The sequence below is a fragment of the Corapipo altera genome, unplaced genomic scaffold (assembly GCF_003945725.1).
Source record: "Corapipo altera isolate COAL_440 unplaced genomic scaffold, ASM394572v1 71, whole genome shotgun sequence".
In the NCBI taxonomy this organism is placed as follows: Eukaryota; Metazoa; Chordata; class Aves; order Passeriformes; family Pipridae; genus Corapipo; species Corapipo altera.
Window position 1 is genome coordinate 902003 of NW_020884916.1, and position 17403 is coordinate 919405.

A 17403-nucleotide genomic window follows, 5' to 3' on the forward strand; every position below is an offset into this window, starting at 1 on the left:
ATCCTCATTCAGAAAGGAACTCGACAATTTAGTGACCCTCATAATCAGGGGCTGCATCCCACCCTTACCTTTGAAAAAAGGTGGTATGGTTTCAAATCCCAGACTGCAGTCCCTGAACCACTACATTTTCCTTTGAGCTCACATGAAGGAACTAACTTCATATCCGACTGTGTCAATGGTGAGTGAAAACAAGGATCCAGTTGTGCCTGTGGAACCAAACTGGGACCAGCAGCACACACACACACACACACGAGGCAAAGCAGAGACTAAGTCCCACACTGTCAGCAAATGACTCAGAAACTGCACAAGCTCCCACTGAGTGGGAAAATACCTATAGTCAGCCTTCAGCTTGTCATTTTAACAAGTAATGGGAGTCTCAACTTGGATGAAAAAACACATGAATATTTTGTTCTGACTAAGCACAGGTTTCCCCGTGCACCTCAGCTCTGCCAGGGCAGTGGGCACACGACACCCACGCTGCAGCAAGCAGGGAGGGAGCCACTGTGATTTCCTTCTCCACCAGCTCTGCACTTTGTTTCTAACACAAACCAGCTGAATTAACCAACAGAAAGGAAAAATCTTTGTTGTTTTTTTTTTTTTATCTTATACTTCCCAGAGCAGCTCAGGGGAAAAACAACCTCTGTGGAAGCCAAGTATTAGAATCCTTATACAGAGAATGAATCAGGATGATTTTTATTGGTTTCCAATGAGATTGTGCTTGAAAACAAACAGTTGCTGTATGACTGACAACCCCCTCACTGTGTCAGAGAGCTGGAGATGCGAGAACATAGATGGGCTTTGTACAGCTGAGAACATGCTCCTTCATGGCTGCTGGGGATGATGTAGTTTGGTTAATGGGACATTTACATGTGCAAAAAAATAGACTACAAGCTAAACTGTATCGTAATCAGTTTGGTGGGGGGAGCAGGGGGAGCCCTACGACCTCCAAAACCGCTGAAAGCAGCTACAGCTGTTCCAGCCTCAGGGTGAAGAAGACACAACTGCAACAGGAGCTTCCCGCAGAAGAGCACCATTGTCTGCTGCCACCTGGGAATGAGAGAACCTGCCATAAATCACACAGCACATGACCCTTTCCCTGCCCGAGGCCGGGACAATTCCCGGCAGCAGCGAGCAGGCAGCACAGGCTGCCCGGAGCCCGCCCGTCAGCGCCACTCCAGCCAGGCTGATAACCTTGACAGAGCCACTTGCAAGATTACAGCCCAAGGATTTCCTACAAGCACATCTAGAGAGGAAAGACTAAGTACCAAGACTAATGCTTTTCATCTTTGGTTGCTGCCAGTGCTACGAGCTCAAACTCAGATTTGGGGCGCGCAGAGACGCGGTCACGCTGCCACAGCCACCGAAAGCAAATGCTTTCCTCTAGCACTGATTGTTTCAGCTGAAGGGAAGCACAGACAAACACCTTTGTAAGGATTTAGCCACACATGACAGGAGGCATTCTTTCACCCCATTTCTTCATTTCCATTGTCATGCAGTCTATATTCCAGAGGACCTAACCAGCTATGCCTACCTGGCAAGGGTAAACCTGTGCACCAGCACTGCTCTAGACTCCTGCAAGGGCAGCACGACACCTGAACAGACTGTATCCTTCCATCCCAGACAGGAACCAGCCCCAATTAGGATCACTGCTGCAATTCAGCGTGTTATCTGATCACACTTCACACACAATGACATACAGCTTGTCAGCTTACTCCTTCCATTAAAAACACTTCATGTTGTGAAATGCTACAATTAGTTTTTAGGCATCAGCTTCAATCCAGCTGCCTTTGCCCAGCAGCGAGAAGCCTCAGGGCTCCAAAGATACCCTCCCCTGAGAGGGGCCAGAAACACACCTGGAAGCACCTGATGAGCCTGAATGCAGGCAAAAAATTCAGAAGCACTTCAGGCTACACGACAGCAGATCCCAGAGCCTTAAAAAAAACACCTTGTGCCCTAAGTGTGATGGCCGTGGGTCTGTCACATGCCCTGCTATCTTCCATATGTGTTCCTGCACATAACACTCCCTGCACGGGCAGAGGTTATCCAAGAAAAGACACAGCTGAAAGCCCAAGTCAGCCAAAGAGCCAGAACAAGCTGAGAGAGCCTTGTTTAGGTAAGGAAAAACCTGGAAAAAATGTGTCTTCCCGTCTGCTGCAGAAATCCACACGCACTTCCCCAGCCTTGAAAACACCTCACCACGTCCCTGTCACTCAGAACTCCTTCCAATAGGACCAACCACATTTTAAAAGTTATTGGAAGGAGACGAGAAACATCCATCTGCTTGCTGAAAGGCAGCAGACGCAGGCAGCCTCCGAATCCAGACTTTAATTGAAACACTTTAATCTGCTGCCGCGGCCCCACATTCTCTGTATTCCCAGCAGTGCCGAGGCGTGCGCTCGGCTAATGGAGCTCTGACAGTCGTCCTGGGCCTGGCTCCCTGTCAAACCACTCCGGCCTCCAGCTCTGGGCCCACAGTCGCCTGCTGATACCCCACAGACTCCTTTTCTTCTAAACCATCTTCAAAACTCGATAATTAATGCACTATAACTGCATGAGACGCTTTAAGGAGCTGAAGGCAGAGCTTGCGACTGCCAAACCATACAGGAAAGTGGGAAACGTCGGGGAAAAGCTGAACTACAATGAAAACACCCAACTGGGCTGTCAATAAGTCACCTCCTGCATTGCACAACACTCAAATTCAGGCCAGTCACCTCATCCATCTGCAAATCAAGGTGATAACTCAATGCACGCAGATTGCTCCTGTGAGCAGGCCCCAGTTAGATGGCCAAGGCAAGACCTGGGAGGCTGCTCAGGCTCCCACTCCAGTCCCTGGCCAGATTCTCTCTGTGGCTCAGCTGAACTGCTTCAGGCTGTGCTGAATCACCTTCTGGACAAGCTGACCCCAGCACTCCCATCCCAAGCCAGGTGAGCCACATCCCGTTGCAGCTGCACCTTCCAGCACGCCAGGGCACATTTTGTTCCTGCAGCCACATCTCCATGTTACTCGCCAGCTCCTTCACACAGATTCTCAGGAACTCCAGCTCCTGACTCCCATGGGGAGCTTTCCCAGTGCCACGTTCACCTCTGACAGCCACCACCGACCCTGCCCACACCAGAGCCACTCCCGCTCACACTCCAGCTGAAGGGCACAAGCCAACACTCGTATTTATACATTCTTTTCAAACCTTTGATGGCCAAAGGACTTTCAGGAAGAGCATCTGCACTCCTGCCATCAAGTTGTATCAACAATCAAAGCTACAAGGCCACAAACTGCAGGTTTGTGCCCACCTCCTCACAGTAAAGTCCTGCATGTCACATGGGCTGGAGTCACTCCCAACACATCTGTACTACAAAGGACCAACTCTTTGCTACAGTTCTCATGCTATGAGAACCCCGCTCCCAAACTCCAGCTGGCCGGAGATTGCCCCTAAGACTGGATGCAGAAGATAACCAGAGGCAACAGCAACATTTCACTGTGACCAGGACACAGGCTCTGCAAGAACCAAACACCTCAAGGTAAGGTACAACGGGATCCACCTCGGTGCTGGGGCTGCTCCAGGATCTCCTGCCCATCCTCTGACGTGCAGAGCAGAGCTCGGCTCAGCTCCCCCCACACACGCTGGGCTATTTTTGAGCTCAACGTGTCAGTTCCACTGGCCGTGGGAGTTTGTTTGTGTGGGTTAGCATGATTTGACTACTTTGAAACTCGGCTGAAGCCACATAATTCCCTTTTTATGAAGCCCCTTTGATGGTCATTTAGCAGAGAGGGCAAGGTTTAGCCTCAACTAGAGAGACTTGGGGTCAGAACTACTAGAAAAAGACACATAATGACGAATAATGAATCAGCCTTCAGTGGTTTCTTCATCTAAGTGTTAACACAGCGTATAAAACCTCTGCTCTGGGATCAGCAGAAAGGCCTTGGCTGCACTAAATGGATACAATGGTTTAACTAGAGAATCTCCAAATTGCTCTATTTAAACCCTGCAAGCTCCAAAAGGAGACACTCGAGCCAGTTTAACCCTATGTTCAGCTGAAAGCAACAACTTGCTGTGCAGTTGATGGTGGGACTGATGGTGGGACCCATCATGCTCACAATTCTCATGAGAATCTCTTCAGCCAGGGAGAACTTCCACCACAAACGGTGAATTCTACTCTGCTGGCAACGCTGGAGCAACTTCCCAAAGCTTTCCTTTCATGGGGAAAACACACAGTCGTTATGCAATCGTGTTGATGAGAGCAAGAAGGGGCAAGCTGCTGGGGCAGCACATTGCCACAGCCATTGCACAAGGCTGATACAAGAGCCAGCGAGAGGAAAAAGGAGCTTAGTGCTGCTTCCCCGTGAAAATGTCTAATACCCAAGGAGCCCAGTCTCCCAGCAACACACTGCCATTTCCTTATTTCCCTCTCACGTAATTCCTCCTTCAAACACAAATGAGGAGACAGCTTCTAGAAACCCTCGTTAGGCCTCTGCAGCATTCACAAAACCTCTGTGAGACCCTCCAGGAAAAGAGACACCGACCCCTGTTTGTGTCACAGCCTCTTCCCGCTCCTGTCAGTGGCTTTTCCTCACAGGGGCAGTTTCTGTACCTGCCCAAAGATGCCACCACCTTGTTGATCAGGGTTTGCTTCACCTTCTCTCCTGTCGTAGCAGCTCCAAAGCTCCTGCCCAGCAAACCTTTGGGAGGAAGGGACACTGGACAGGAGGTGGGAAGCAGCCAGGTTGAAGAGGTACAAAAGATGTACCCCCCTCATGCTCCAATTAAGCTAATAACCACACAGCTCAGAAGCAGGTATTCATTATCTTGGCTCTTTCAGACTATTCCTCCTGCCCAAATAGTCTCAGGGCAGGTGCCACAGGTCCACTAGTTCACCCTGCTCACAGTGACCTGGCTGTCCTGGCCCCATTTATACCTGAGAAGTAGCCTGGTCTCCAACTCAATCATGCTCTGGCATTAATCTCTTGGTAATCAAATGTTATTTGCTACAGCAAGAGAAATGCTGTAATGAAACATAAAATGTCAGTACTTCAGCCCACAGTTGATAAAGGCAATGCCTCTGTGAGGTTTTAGGAAATACTCCCTCTTATCCCCACTGTGGCAACTCTGCTTTGCCAAAGTTCCTTTCTAGCTTTTAGGCTTTTACTAAATCTCCCCACCAAAGGAGAACTAAAATACAACTCTCCTGCAGCACACAAGCAAGGAGAACAAAGGCCCTGTGAGCAGCAGGATAACGCTGCCTGCGGAATTAGCCATCCACAGCCATCAGCTTTCCTCATGGCCATGAGAAATAACCACCAGGATGGGTGAAGCACCAACAAACGCTGCGAAACAAAAGGAAAATGATCATAGAAAGGTGACCAGGCGAGGCCCTCGCACAGGTCATTGCGAAACGTGCGGCACCGGCACTGAACAATTCCACTTGACACGAGGATGATGAGTCACGGCACGGGGCTTATCACACGGGCACGCTGCTGGAGGGAGCAATCCACAGTCATCCCAGAGCCACGTGCCTCGCTGCCACACGCCGGGGATCGGGAGGAGCAGGACACGGCAGCCACCGAGGCTTTTCCACCCACTGGGCTGAGCGCGCTCTGCACGTGAGGAGAGAAATCCAGGCAGGTTCTCGCTGGGCCCCCAGAGTGTGCCAAGCCAAACCCAATGATCCATGAAGTCTACCAGCCCACTTTTTATCCCGGGTTTCAGTGCCACAGTGCCCACCTCCAAGAACTCTGGTGCAAAATGTGTTCTGCTGATGACTCCAACTCACCCAAAGACACACCACAGAAACTAAGCCAGTTCTCTCATGGAAGGGAACATCCCCTCCAAGTTAGAGCAGAGCTGCCTCCCATTCTCCAGGAAAAGCTTAGCTCCTTAAAAACCTACAAAAAAAATCAGCTCGATTCCAGCCTTTCTCCAGTGCTCCTGTGCTGAGAGAAGGGCTGTGTTCTGACGAGGATTAAAGCATCATGGATTTGGTTACTATCCACTAAAACAACTGCAGGTACCCCCTTTAACAGGATCCCACCACACACAGTCAGTGAAACCTGCTCTGAGCTTTGCTCCCTACCAGCTATTATTGAAAATAACTCAGAAGTGGACAACCAGCCTGGAGGAAGCTAAGGCAGCCCAGTGGGAAGATCACAGCACTTGGGAGGGAGCTGTGTTCTCCCAGGACTGTCAATTCCAAACTCCACCAGAAAGATGGGGGTGAAAATGACTCCTCATCTCCCAACGGAAAGCCCCAGGAGTGCAGTGCAGCCACAGCACGAACACAGCACTCCACACTCCAGCTGGGTCTCCTGTCTCCGAGATGGTGCAAGGGAAGGAACAAGGATAGCAGGGAGCTCTCAACACTGCCCAGCAGCCACAGTGGTCCCTCTCCTCCCTCCTCATCCCCAGCAGCTCCTGAAGTCTGAAACGGAGCACCCAAAGAGCACAATCTGTGCTCCACGGTGCACTCATGAAGTCCTCTCTGTGAACATTCCCTGACCAGCCCTTATGAAAAAATGTGGCATTAAAAACAACCCCAGCGCCTGAACAGAGCTGGAATTCTAATGAAGTCACTTGGATGATTTATAAATGGAAATTCTGTGGAAAACAATTCATTCAGCGGGTCACTCGGAAGATTTTTAGCACAGAAGCAAGAAAGGGTTTCTTGTGAAAGACGAGAGGAGACAAAGGCGAGGGGGAGAGGAGGGAGGATGCAGCAAGATATCCTGCAGGTGCCCAATTCACCTCAATCAGAGCAGCACCTCCAGCTCCTGCCCAGCCACCGGAGCAGCTCTGACAGAGCACAAGAGTCCAACTTTGCAAGGGCAGGGACTGAATGTAAATTGCTGCCTTGGTTAATACGTAAATTGCCGACTGTTCCCTTCTATTCCATCAGCTCCAGCAGAGACAATTATGAATACAGGCCTCCTGCCCTTTGGGATGATTAACATTCCCCTTCCTCAGTGTCCCCAGCACTGCTGACCCACATTCAGCTCCTGAAATGCAGTTCTATGTAAACTGCAACGTTCGGTGTCAGCAGAATGTGCCAGCCCAGCGGGGCCAGGCACACACAGCTCACGCTCTCCTCCTCTCCCTAAATAAACGCGGTGCTCAACTTCCAAAGGGCCAGGAAAATCCCAGTCCTCTAATATCAGACCAGGCACCGAACTACTGCCTCACTTCTCTTTTAAGGGAAAAGGGGACACAAGCCAGGAATGCTCAGGCTGTTATCTCCAACTGTCATGTCAAAGTCCACTTGACCTGGTAAATGTCCATCGGAAAGGAAAACAGGCTCCAACACCTAATCAATAGACCACCTTTAATTCCAGGCTCAGCAACGGACACCAGCCTACACCGTCATTAATTTCACCTCCTGGAAGAGGCCCAAAAACACAGGGTACAATCTATTTCCAAGCTCACACAGACATTCACAGCGGAATTCCTTCTGAGACACCGGACGAGCGCGGTTCCCAAGGAGGGGCCGTGACGAGCAAACCAGCTTTTCTCTAAGAGAATGTGACACGGGGTCAAGTTTGTGCAGGGATTTGGTGGCTATATTTGAACTGCCCGGTTCTCCTACGCAGCCACTGCTGGGAGAGAGGGATCACCTCAGGAAGGGACTGCCAGCACACACAGCAACGGGGCTGCGTTTGCGTTCCGTGATCAAAGAATTCTTTCAGATCCCTAAATGGGACCGTTTTGCCAAGGTTTTGCTTGCTTCCAAGTTGTTTCCATTAAGTGTTAAAAGTGTAACTGTGATGAAGACAAGCTCGCAGTAGCATTATTTTGTATTCCTGCTGCCAGTTGAAAATGCCTTCCCATACGGATTCGTCCTTTCCAACACATTTCTGACACCTCCCCTCTAACCTCCTGAATCCCAGAGCCTGAACCAAGCAGCTCCTCTCTCCTTTCCTACTCCTTTCCCAGAGCCAACACCAACAGTCCTGTCAACGAAGGAAAAGTACTGAACCCACAGTGCTCTGGGTTTGCAGGCAGAATCCAATCCACTCGCTCGCACTCCTCTCCACAGGCTGGGATTTGAAAGGAAACCCGACCTCGGAGTTGAGAAAGCTTCCAGGTCAAGTTTCAGCTCCAAGCTATCCCAGCTCAGTGGAACAGATGGCAGTTGTTCCAGCACAGGTATTTCCCCAGGCTCAGGGAGCCCTCGGAGCTCAGAGGGACAGGGACAGGATCTCCTCGGTGCAGGCTAACGTGTCACACCCCAGCCCACCACACACTCCAGAGCCCACCAGCACCTCACCAACCCACCAGAAAGGAGCTGTGCTGCTTCCCAAGGCCCATAACCCGCCCTCGGTCACCCCAGGGCAGCAGGAATGAGTGTACACTGCTGTTAAGCAAAGCACAAGTTTTCCAAGCTTAGCATCCTCTTCCATCACCCACAAACAACCTGCAAAATCCAGCCTTGGCCCTGCCATTGCAGGACACGATTCCCAGACAAAACTTTAGTGCATTCTTTAGACAAAATCAACTATTTCCATGGAAAACATGGTCTCTGCTTTGGTATTTTGCAAACTTCAGAGTCAGCACCATTGAAAAGAAACCTTGACCCAACGAGGGAGGCTGGAAACAGGAACAGGAAAACAGCTTGGAGCCGGATCACTGCTTTTTCAGGAGTGATGTCCACTCAGGGGGATCAGTGCACTCCAAGCACCTGAACCCATCACCCTGTTTCTATCAGCGAGGTTCAGGTTTATCAGGGGGAGAACGACAGCACAGAACAGCTGAAGCGCAGGTTAAATTGTGGCATCGAGCACTTGGAGGCACAGAAAGAGCCGTCAGGGCAGGCAAATACAGCCCAGCCCTGAAAAGAACTGTCCAGGAGGTGCAATAACCGATTTTTAAGCAGCCCCTGCAATGACTCTCACTTTGTTCCCAGGGTTCAGAGCCGGAGCTCAGCAAACCCGCGCCACGGTCACTTTCCCCTCGTGTTTCCACGCAATGTCACCGGGACACTGACCAGGGACACTGACCAGGGACACCCCCGGGCAGCCCCGAGCGGGGCTGTGCCCACGGCCTGTCCGCTGCCTCCCCAGCGCTGCCCCGCTCCCATCCTGCTGCAGTTCCCGGGCAGGATTCCGGTGTGGCACTGGTGCATGCAGGAAGACGAGCCCTCTCGGGGAGCTCGGTGTCACGGGCGGAATCACGAGCACGGCGCCGGTGCCGCGGATCTCCCGCCGCGTCCCAGGGCTCGCCCGCACCCGGATCCGCGCGGAGCTCCCGCCGCGCTCCGGGGCTCACCTGGGAGCGCGGCCGCACCTGGATCCACCTGGACCCGCCGCTCCCTCGGGAGGCCCTTCCTGCGGTTTCTCACGGCCCTGGGAACGCTCGGCCACGATCGTTCCCTCCCCGCTCGGGTAAGAAACGACCTGCCCCCCGCCCCACCTCCGCGTCCCCCCCGGCTCCAGGGGCGCATCCCGGGTACCGCGGGCGCATCCCCCCCGCTCCACCTCCACGTTATCCCGGCGCGGCGGGGACCCGCGGGGACACCCCGCTGACAGCGGCCCCGGGCCCGCCCGGCCCCGGGGGAGCTCGCGGCCACCCCCCCGCCGCCCTCCGCACCCGCCCGGGGGGTGCGCGCCGGGCTCACCTTGGCGCGGGTCACCAGGTGCGTGGCGAGCTTCACCACGGCGAAGTTGCCCTTGCCGATGGTGCGCTCGATCTCGTAGTAGCCGATGCGGGCGGGCCCGGGGGGCCGCGGGGGCGGCGGGGCCGGGGAGAGCCGGGGGGCCGCGGGGGGACCCCCCGCTCCGCCGCCGCCGCCGCCTCCTCCCGCAGCCGCCGCCGCCGCCATCTTGTCGCGCGGAGCGAACCCCCCCCGCGGGGCTGCGGCACCGCGTGAGCTCATCCGCGGGGGGGCGCCGGGGGGGCGGCCGCTGCCATGGCAACGGGGGCGGGGCCGCGGCGTCACGGCTGACGTCAGCGGCGCGCGGCGCCCCCGCGCGGCCGACGGAGGGAGCGCGGCGGACGGTTTTGGGGAGAAACCCGCCGGGAACGGGATTCTTGGTGCTCGTGACGTCACCGCGTCACGGACCGCGCTCCCGAGCCTCGCCCCGGCGGGGAGAGAGACGTCGAAGAGCGGTGAAGTGACGTCACGGCCGCGGGGCGGGAGGCGCCGCGGTTTTGGGGGGAAACCCCGCGAGGAAATGGGGCGAAGAGAGATGGGGGAGACCCGCCAGTCGCGGAGGAAACTTGTTTTCGTGACATCGCTGCGTCAGGGGCACCCCTCCTCTCGGCAGCGTGACGTCACGGGGCGGCGCGATTACGTCATGGGGCGAAACGCCGCAAGCTCTCTCCTCGTGACGTCACTCCCTGCGGGGACATCACACACACACACACACACACACATATACACACGGGGACACGGGGCCGTGTCGCGCCTCCCCTCGGGGATGGCGGTGTGACGTCACAGTGCCGTGCAATGACGTCATTCCGGGGCGGGCGGGACTTCCCCTGGCGCGCGGGGCGGAAGCGGAAGCGGCGGCGCGGGCGGCGCAGGCGCGCGGGGCCGAGCGCAGGGGACGCGCCCGCCATGGAGTCGCGGGGGAAGGAGCCGCAGCCGCCGTGAGTGCGGGGGGCACCCGCGGGGAGGGCCCGGCGCGGCGGGGGCACGGCGGAGCACCGGCGCGGGGAGCGCGGGGAGCGGGAGGGAGCGGAGCGCGGCGCGGAGGGAGCCGCCCCGCTGAGCCCAGCCCGCCGCGGTGGGTGTGAGCCCATCGTCCCGCCGCTCCTCCCGCGGGAATTCCCGCGGGATCCGCAGGGACGGCGAGGGGTCTGGAGCGTCTCCCGTGCGGGAGCTGGGCCTGGTTAGTCCGGAGAAAAGACTGAGAGTGGATGCCGTCGGGCCACACAGGTACCTCCCGGGGGTGCTCAGAGCGCGGTGCCGCGCTCTGTTCGGCGACACGGCCACAGTCGGAACCAAACCGTGAGGAAGCACTTCTTTCCAGAGCGCTGGAACGGCTGCCCAGGGAGGCCGTGGAGTGTCCCTCTCTGGAGACATCCCAAGCCCACCTGGATGTGCTCCTGTGTCACCTGCTCCAGGTGGCCCTGCCTTGGACAGGGTGATCCCCAGAGGTGCCTTCCAGCCCCAGCCATTCTGTGATTCTGGGATCAATCCCGCTGCTCCTGGAGCCAGATTATCCACCTGGGCTGTGGAGCTCAGTGGCTGTAAGCTGGATCTCTGGACATTAATAGGGGCTAATCCCCAAAGTATCCGTGTTCGCTGTCAGGTTATTAAAGCTCAGGTGTGGGTCTGCAGAGCATCCTTGGAGCTGGCCTTTGTTTTCCAGTCCATGGCTCCAGGGGGAATGCCAGATGCATGGAATAACATCCCTGTTGTTGTTGTCAGCCAGCCACCAGCACGCACAGGAACTGTGGATGTCAGGAAGGGCAGTGTTTTCCAGCAGCCAGGCAGCCCTTATTCCCCAGCCATGGCACTGCTGGAAGCAGCTGGTGTGGGAACTGTTCTTTCCACAGGAACAGGATGGGCATGGGGGACTCCAACCCAGCAGCAGTGCCACATGCCGCTGAGGACATCCAGGGGGATGACAGGTGGATGTCACAGGTGAGGCTGGAGGGGGCACAGGGAGCCCTGGGAGGGGGGATCCCCATCCCTGGTCACACCTGTGACCCTGGAGCCACAACAGCCCAGTTGTGTGTCCTACCTGTGTGTCCTGTCATGATGGAGCAAGGGAGGAGGGGTCTGGAGCATCTCTCTGATGGGGAGAGACTGTGGGAGCTGGGTCTGCTTAGTCCAGAGAAGACTGAGGGGGGATTTCATCCAGCCCTATAAATGTTTCCAAGCAGTGCCAAGAGGAGGGTGGGTTAACGCAGGGAAGGGCACAGGGGAATGGCAGCAGGGGAGGCTGGCTGGGCAGCTGTCCCTGCCCTGCAGCAGGGATGGATGCCCAGCAGGAATTGCCACCATGCTGCTCCTCTCTCACAGCACAATCGGTTTGTCCTGGACTGCAAAGACAAGGAGCCCGACGTGCTCTTCGTGGGGGACTCCATGGTGCAGTTGCTACAGCAGTACGAGGTAGGGATGAAGGGGGGAGAAAAGTGGGCTAGAGGAGCTGGAGTGTGTCTCTCACTAACCCAGGAGCTGGTGATCACGTGCTATGCTGATGATTCCCTCTGTTCCCATTTCACTGCTGTCTCCTGAGGCGTTCCTGCCCTGCTTCCTGAAAGCAGTGCTTGGGCACAGCTTTACGTGGCTGCTTGACCTCCCTGAGCTGTTTGTCTCCTCTGGGGCCACGACCAGCTGCCTTCATTTTGGCACACATACAGAGCCCCTTGGCTCTCAGATTCCAGCCTCCCATCACATCCCCTGTGGGTGTCCCTGGTGTTCCCTACATTTAATCCCATAGCACTCAGGGTGCCTGAGGCATTGGCACACTGGCTTCTCCCTAAAACTGCTGGGGCAGAGAAGAGCAGTGGCTTTTTGGCTCTTGGGGCAAAGAAGAGCTCTGCTCCGCCGTGCTGGTGGCTGAGCAGCTTTGTTCTGCAAGAGCTGCTTCCCTTTGTTCTAGTTTTGTTACCTGGGGATGAAAAGGATTTAATCAGGTCACAGATTCCTTCTTCAGAGGCCCCGTGCCTGAGTCTGCCACAGATCAGTGCTCTGGGTCTCTGCTGAGTTGGGCAAATCACTGCTCAGGAAGTCTTCCCCTTTGTGCCAGGTCTGAGAGATTGAACATCATCCTGTGTCTAAGTGCCCTTTGTGGAGTGAGTTTTGAGAGAAGGGCTCCCATTATCTCTCAGTGTAGCATGCTCCCTTCACAGCCAGGATGCTGCTCTGAAACAGCACCTTGATTTCTGCTTACAGATATGGCGAGAGCTCTTCTCACCACTCCATGCACTGAATTTTGGGATTGGTGGAGACACCACGGGACATGTTCTATGGAGACTGAAGAACGGTGAACTGGAGAACATTAAACCCAAGGTACCAGCAGAGAACCCAACTGGGCAGCCCTGTGCTGACTGAGGGGAGACAGAGTGGGGCAGAACTCAGGGAGCAGATGGACTTTTTTGTCTGAGCACCTGCTGGCACTGGGTGCTTCAGCATTGGGTTGTGTTTGGGAGCAGAGCAGGGGGGGAATGGCTTCAAACTGAAAGAGAGAATGGCCTTCCAACCCAGGCCATTCTGTGATTTACCTGTGCCACCTCTTGGGCCTGAGCTGTATCCATGCCCTCTGGAAAGGGACGAGAAGTATTCACTGCAGAGCTGGGGAAGATGTTCAGGTGTGCAGTGAAGGTCACCTGCCCTCTCTGCACCTGCAGTTGCAGCCCTGGACAGTGTCTTCCCCGAGAGCAGTGGGCAGTGTCTGCCCCAGGGCTAAACTCTGTCAGCCTGAGTTCAGCCTTAAGCCCGACCCTCCCTGCAGCTCACCAGCCACCGATGATGTTTATGCAGGGATTTCAGGGTCATCAGCCCATTAAAACTTGCTCTGGAAAAGCTGCAAACATTCTTTTTTTTTTTTTTTTTTCTCTTTGTAGGTCATTGTTGTTTGGGTTGGAACAAATAATCATGAAAACACAGCAGAAGAAGTAGCAGGGGGGATCGAGGCCATCGTGCGCCTGATAAACACCCAGCAGCCACAGGCCAAAGTCATTGTACTGGTACGTCTCCAGGAGCAGTCACTTTATCTGTCCTCTGCTTTATGCCTCCCCTTGCTGGCTTGGCTTTGCAGGAGCCCTCCTTTGGCCCTTCCAGAGGTGGGTGGACTCATCCCATTAACTGTGCCACTCCGAAGTGTTGCTGAGGAAGTCCTGTGAGGGGAAGATAAGTGCCCAAATCCTAGCTGGCTTCCTTATGCTAACAGCTTAGCTGCTGCCTCTCTTGCTGAGGAGCTGAGCAATGGCAGGAAAAAAGCCCAAAAGAGCAGAAGCTGTTATATTTAAAAATTAAAAGGAAACAGGTGCCCTGCCAGTCACGCTTGTAGCTCATCTGCATTTCACATTAGGTTTGGACAGACAAATTCTGATTCAAGGGATGAGTTCCTCTTGTCACAGGCATCCTGAATCTTGACAGGCAGCCCGAGCTGGAAGGGAAAGCAGGCCTCCTGTTGCCATCAGAGTCATGCAGAGCACTTTTTTTGCCTCCTTCTTGTGCCAGGGCCTGCTACCTCGTGGAGAGAAGCCAAACCCGCTGCGGCAGAAGAACGCCAAGGTGAACAACCTGCTCAAAGCCTCGCTCCCCAAGCTGCCCAACGTCCAGCTGCTGGACGTGGACGTGGGCTTCGTGCACTCGGATGGCACCATCTCCTACCACGACATGTTCGATTTCCTGCACCTGACGGGCGGGGGGTACGCCAAGGTCTGCAAGCCCCTCCACGAACTGATCATGCAGCTGCTGGAGGAGACCCCCGAGGAGAAACGAGCTGCCCTGGCCTGAGCCGCTGATGTCGGCGCCGAGAGCATCATCCAGCCCATCAGATCAGTTCTGTCACTGGCACTACAGAATCCTTCTTTCTTAAAGCACTTTCCATTATAGAATGTTACCGGATGTCCGTACCTAGTGTTTTGAGGGGGAAGGCTCGTGTTTAACTGGTCTTGTACATACGAGGGCCGGCTTGGTTGGTTTTATTGCAGGAGGAGATTAGCTGAAGAAGAGTTTTACTTTTAAACCATTCCTCATTTAAAAGGAGAACAGGACTGTCACTCTGTGCCCCTCTCATGTCTTGTTGCTCTGTGGTTGTCCTAGAACCCCTTGTAGCCTGTCCGACACCGCGCCTGGCTCACCATTCCTGGCTGTAGCCATCGTGCTCTGTGTATTTGCCTGGGAACAAGAATCACATTCCACTTGCAAAAGCCAGAACAGATGCATTTTTCCAAACTCGGTCCCACCTTTTAGAGGTTTGGGTGGTTTTTTTGTTTTTTTTGTTTTTTTTTGTTTATCGTTTGTTTTTTTTTACTGGGGGGTTTAAATGAAACGTGTGTTGTTTTCTCACTCCTTTCTGAAGCAGCATGGAACTGGAATTCAGAAATTTAAACAAGCAAACGGTTACCTGAGCTCGTGCAACACTCCCAGGTGCTTGTCTCGTGCTTGTCTCCCCATGCCTGCTAGCCAGGGCACCTTCCCTCCCACGCAGCTCTCCCGGGGGCACCTTCCTTCCCTCCCACGCAGCTCTCCTGGGAACACTCCTGTTCGGGTGCTGCTGCTCTGCCCTGCTCCTGCTGCCTGTGGGGTCGCTGGCTTTTAGCAGTTGCTCAGTGTAGGATTTTAATGATCCAATAATCTGGCAGTCACTTCCTTGCTCCCTGGAACTGACAGACATCCCTCTGAGGTCCCTGCACCACAGGGCTCTTTGCAGTGCTGTTCCTTGTTCCTTTTTTTTTTATCAAGTGTGACTCTTACATCCCTTTTTTTCTAAAGCAAACCCACATGAACAGCCCCTGGCTGCAAGGCCCAAATCACTCTGAAGCTTTACAGATCCCAAGGTGTATATTTCTTTATTGCTACTGGTTTACTTGTATAAACATTTTATTTGAGCAACTACAGCCTCTTACAGTAACAAGTGAAGTTAAGGCTTAGCTTTCCCTGCCCTAGACACTGCTCCTCACCTCTAGCAAGGGAGCTGGAGGGGCAGGTGCCCCCCTAAGGGGCTGTGGCTAGGTGGGATTTTGGTTTGGTTTGTAGTTAGGAGGGCTTGTTTTAGTGAGACAGCCTTTCATTTAAAACTGAGAGGTTCTCTTTCAGAAAGAAACAGTTTGGACCCAAGAAGCAGGGCCCTGGATGAATTGATAACTTGCAAATTGATAACTATTTTAAACCTAGTCTCTTCCTCCCTGGCTTACCTGCTGGAGCTGGAGCTGGAGCTCACTGGTGCCACACAGGCCTCGCTGGGTTTGTGCTTCCCGTGGGATCCACGTGCAGGTAAATCTGGCAGGAACAGAGAGCTTCCCTCTGTGTGCCAAGGGAGGTGCTCAGGTGTCAGGTCCTTGCTGAAGCCCATAGGTACTGTACATAGTCTGTCTGCCCTTTGCTGTAGCCAAGGGGCTGGTGTGTAACTCTGACCTAGCATTGAGGAATCCCCTAACGTCCCACCTCATCCCCCTCCTCCTGTAGATTTGATCATAGCAGGATTCCTGCCTGGATTGCATGCATAGTGTGTGTTTTGTTTCCAGTATATGTGATCTACACACAGATGAAGGAAAGGTGAAGTGTTCCCCTTGCCAGGATCAGACGCAGGGAGATGCAGAGTGCCATGGGAGAGGAGGGATCACATCCTGCCCCCATGATCCAGACCAGGGATGCTGCTCCCTGAGACTGGCTTTGCACTTGTGGCCTCGCAGGGCAGGCTTTGAGGGAACACTGCTCACGCTTCCCGTAAGGTGCTGGCTGGAGAAATTGGGGAAGGGCAAGTGAAAAATCAGATGTTAAAAGTACACTGCAGTGGAGAGTTCCCGGGGAAGGGCTTATCCCACCCCCAGCCCCCTCAGGGAGCCAGGATAAAACTCATTCTACTCCCTGAGAGCTTTCCATCTCTCCAGGCTTGTGAAGAAAGGCAAGTGTGTGCTAGTTAATCTGTGCATCCCTGCTTCCCTTCCCGCCGCTGCTGCTGCATTTGGCTGAAGAGATGCTAACCAGGAATGTACTCCAGTAAAGCTCCGGCTTCTCCGCTCGGCACCCTGTGCCCGCTGTGAGTCAGCCCCTTTGGCAGGGTGCCGAGTGGACCGGGAGGCTTGGCAGGCTCCGGAGGCTCTGGAGTGTCACCAGGGAGGCTCTGCTGGCTCTGCTTTGGCTTGGCTTGCTGAGGTGCCACGCTCTGTGCTGGTTCAGTGCTCACGGCTCTGCTCCGTCCCTGGTGCTGGAGAGGGAGGACGGCGTCTTCTCCACTCAAACTTGGCTCTGCCTGGCAGGAAACTGCCCTGCTCACCTGAGAGGTGTTGTGAGCAAGAGGGTTCTGCCTCCTTGCTCACCTAGTGCTGAAAACCGAGTGCCTCGTGTGGGAAAGCTTCAATTCCAGCTCTGGATGTCCCTCGGGAGGGGCCTGTGCTGGAGCTAAGGGCTTTCCTAAGTGAGCATTCCCAGTTTGGTGTTTATTGCAGCAGAGAGGAAAACAAACAAACAGAAGATGTGAAATGACAGAGTCTTGTGAGGTGCGGGGCGGGAGGACGAGGCAGGATGGGAGCCATGAGGAGGAAGGCCTGTCCCTCCCCTCGCTGCCCACCCACCGCCCCGAGCGTCCCCCGGGACACAACCATTGTGATTCTGCTTTGGCAAAAATGCATCGGCTGGTAGAACTCACTGTTAGTGCATATTTCAATATAAATGTCAATGTTTCACCCACCGTGTCGCAGCCTGTGTGTGTGGGTGTGGGTGTGTGTGTGTGTGTACGTGCCGAGGCGTCTCCTGCCTCTGTCTCGGTCACTCTCGGTTGGTCTCCACGGGGCTGAG

General features: G+C 54.6%; 2 protein-coding genes across 10 annotated transcripts in view; one reads left to right on the forward strand and one right to left on the reverse strand.

The window, feature by feature from the left end:
• The window catches only part of SIK3 (SIK family kinase 3), a 74014-nt gene extending 64247 nt beyond the window's left edge, over positions 1–9767 (reverse strand). For 2 of the 5 annotated variants that reach the window (XM_027655376.1, XM_027655375.1), the window contains exon 1: positions 9598–9759. The gene's annotated coding sequence lies outside the window, so the exon portion shown is untranslated. Of the gene's footprint in view, positions 1–9597 lie in introns of all 5 variants that reach the window. The other 3 variants (XM_027655374.1, XM_027655373.1, XM_027655372.1) reach the window with 2 other exon arrangements.
• Positions 9197–17298, forward strand: PAFAH1B2 (platelet activating factor acetylhydrolase 1b catalytic subunit 2). 5 transcript variants are annotated; one of them, XM_027655381.1, is made up of 6 exons: positions 9197–9364; positions 11484–11571; positions 11953–12042; positions 12829–12945; positions 13500–13622; positions 14119–14503. In XM_027655381.1, the coding sequence occupies exons 2-6, from the start codon at positions 11491–11493 to the stop codon at positions 14395–14397; spliced, it is 690 nt and encodes a 229-aa protein (XP_027511182.1). In that variant the 5' UTR covers positions 9197–9364; positions 11484–11490; the 3' UTR covers positions 14398–14503. The 5 variants fall into 5 exon arrangements, with proteins under 5 accessions (XP_027511182.1, XP_027511181.1, XP_027511179.1 ...); XM_027655380.1 differs by lacking the exon at positions 9197–9364 and adding an exon at positions 9597–9615 and having other exon boundaries at positions 14119–17298; XM_027655378.1 differs by lacking the exon at positions 9197–9364 and adding an exon at positions 9975–10088 and having other exon boundaries at positions 14119–17298.
• The last annotated feature ends 105 nt before the right edge of the window (positions 17299–17403 follow it).

Bases quoted from the DNA above. Each gene is read 5' to 3' on its own strand.
- PAFAH1B2 (XM_027655377.1), top strand. From the start codon at position 10,540: ATGGAGTCGCGGGGGAAGGAGCCGCAGCCGCC. The intron at 10,572-11,483 runs GTGAGTGCGGGG...TTCTTTCCACAG, and splicing joins GGGAAGGAGCCGCAGCCGCC to GAACAGGATGGGCATGGGGG. The intron at 12,043-12,828 runs GTAGGGATGAAG...TTCTGCTTACAG, and splicing joins AGTTGCTACAGCAGTACGAG to ATATGGCGAGAGCTCTTCTC.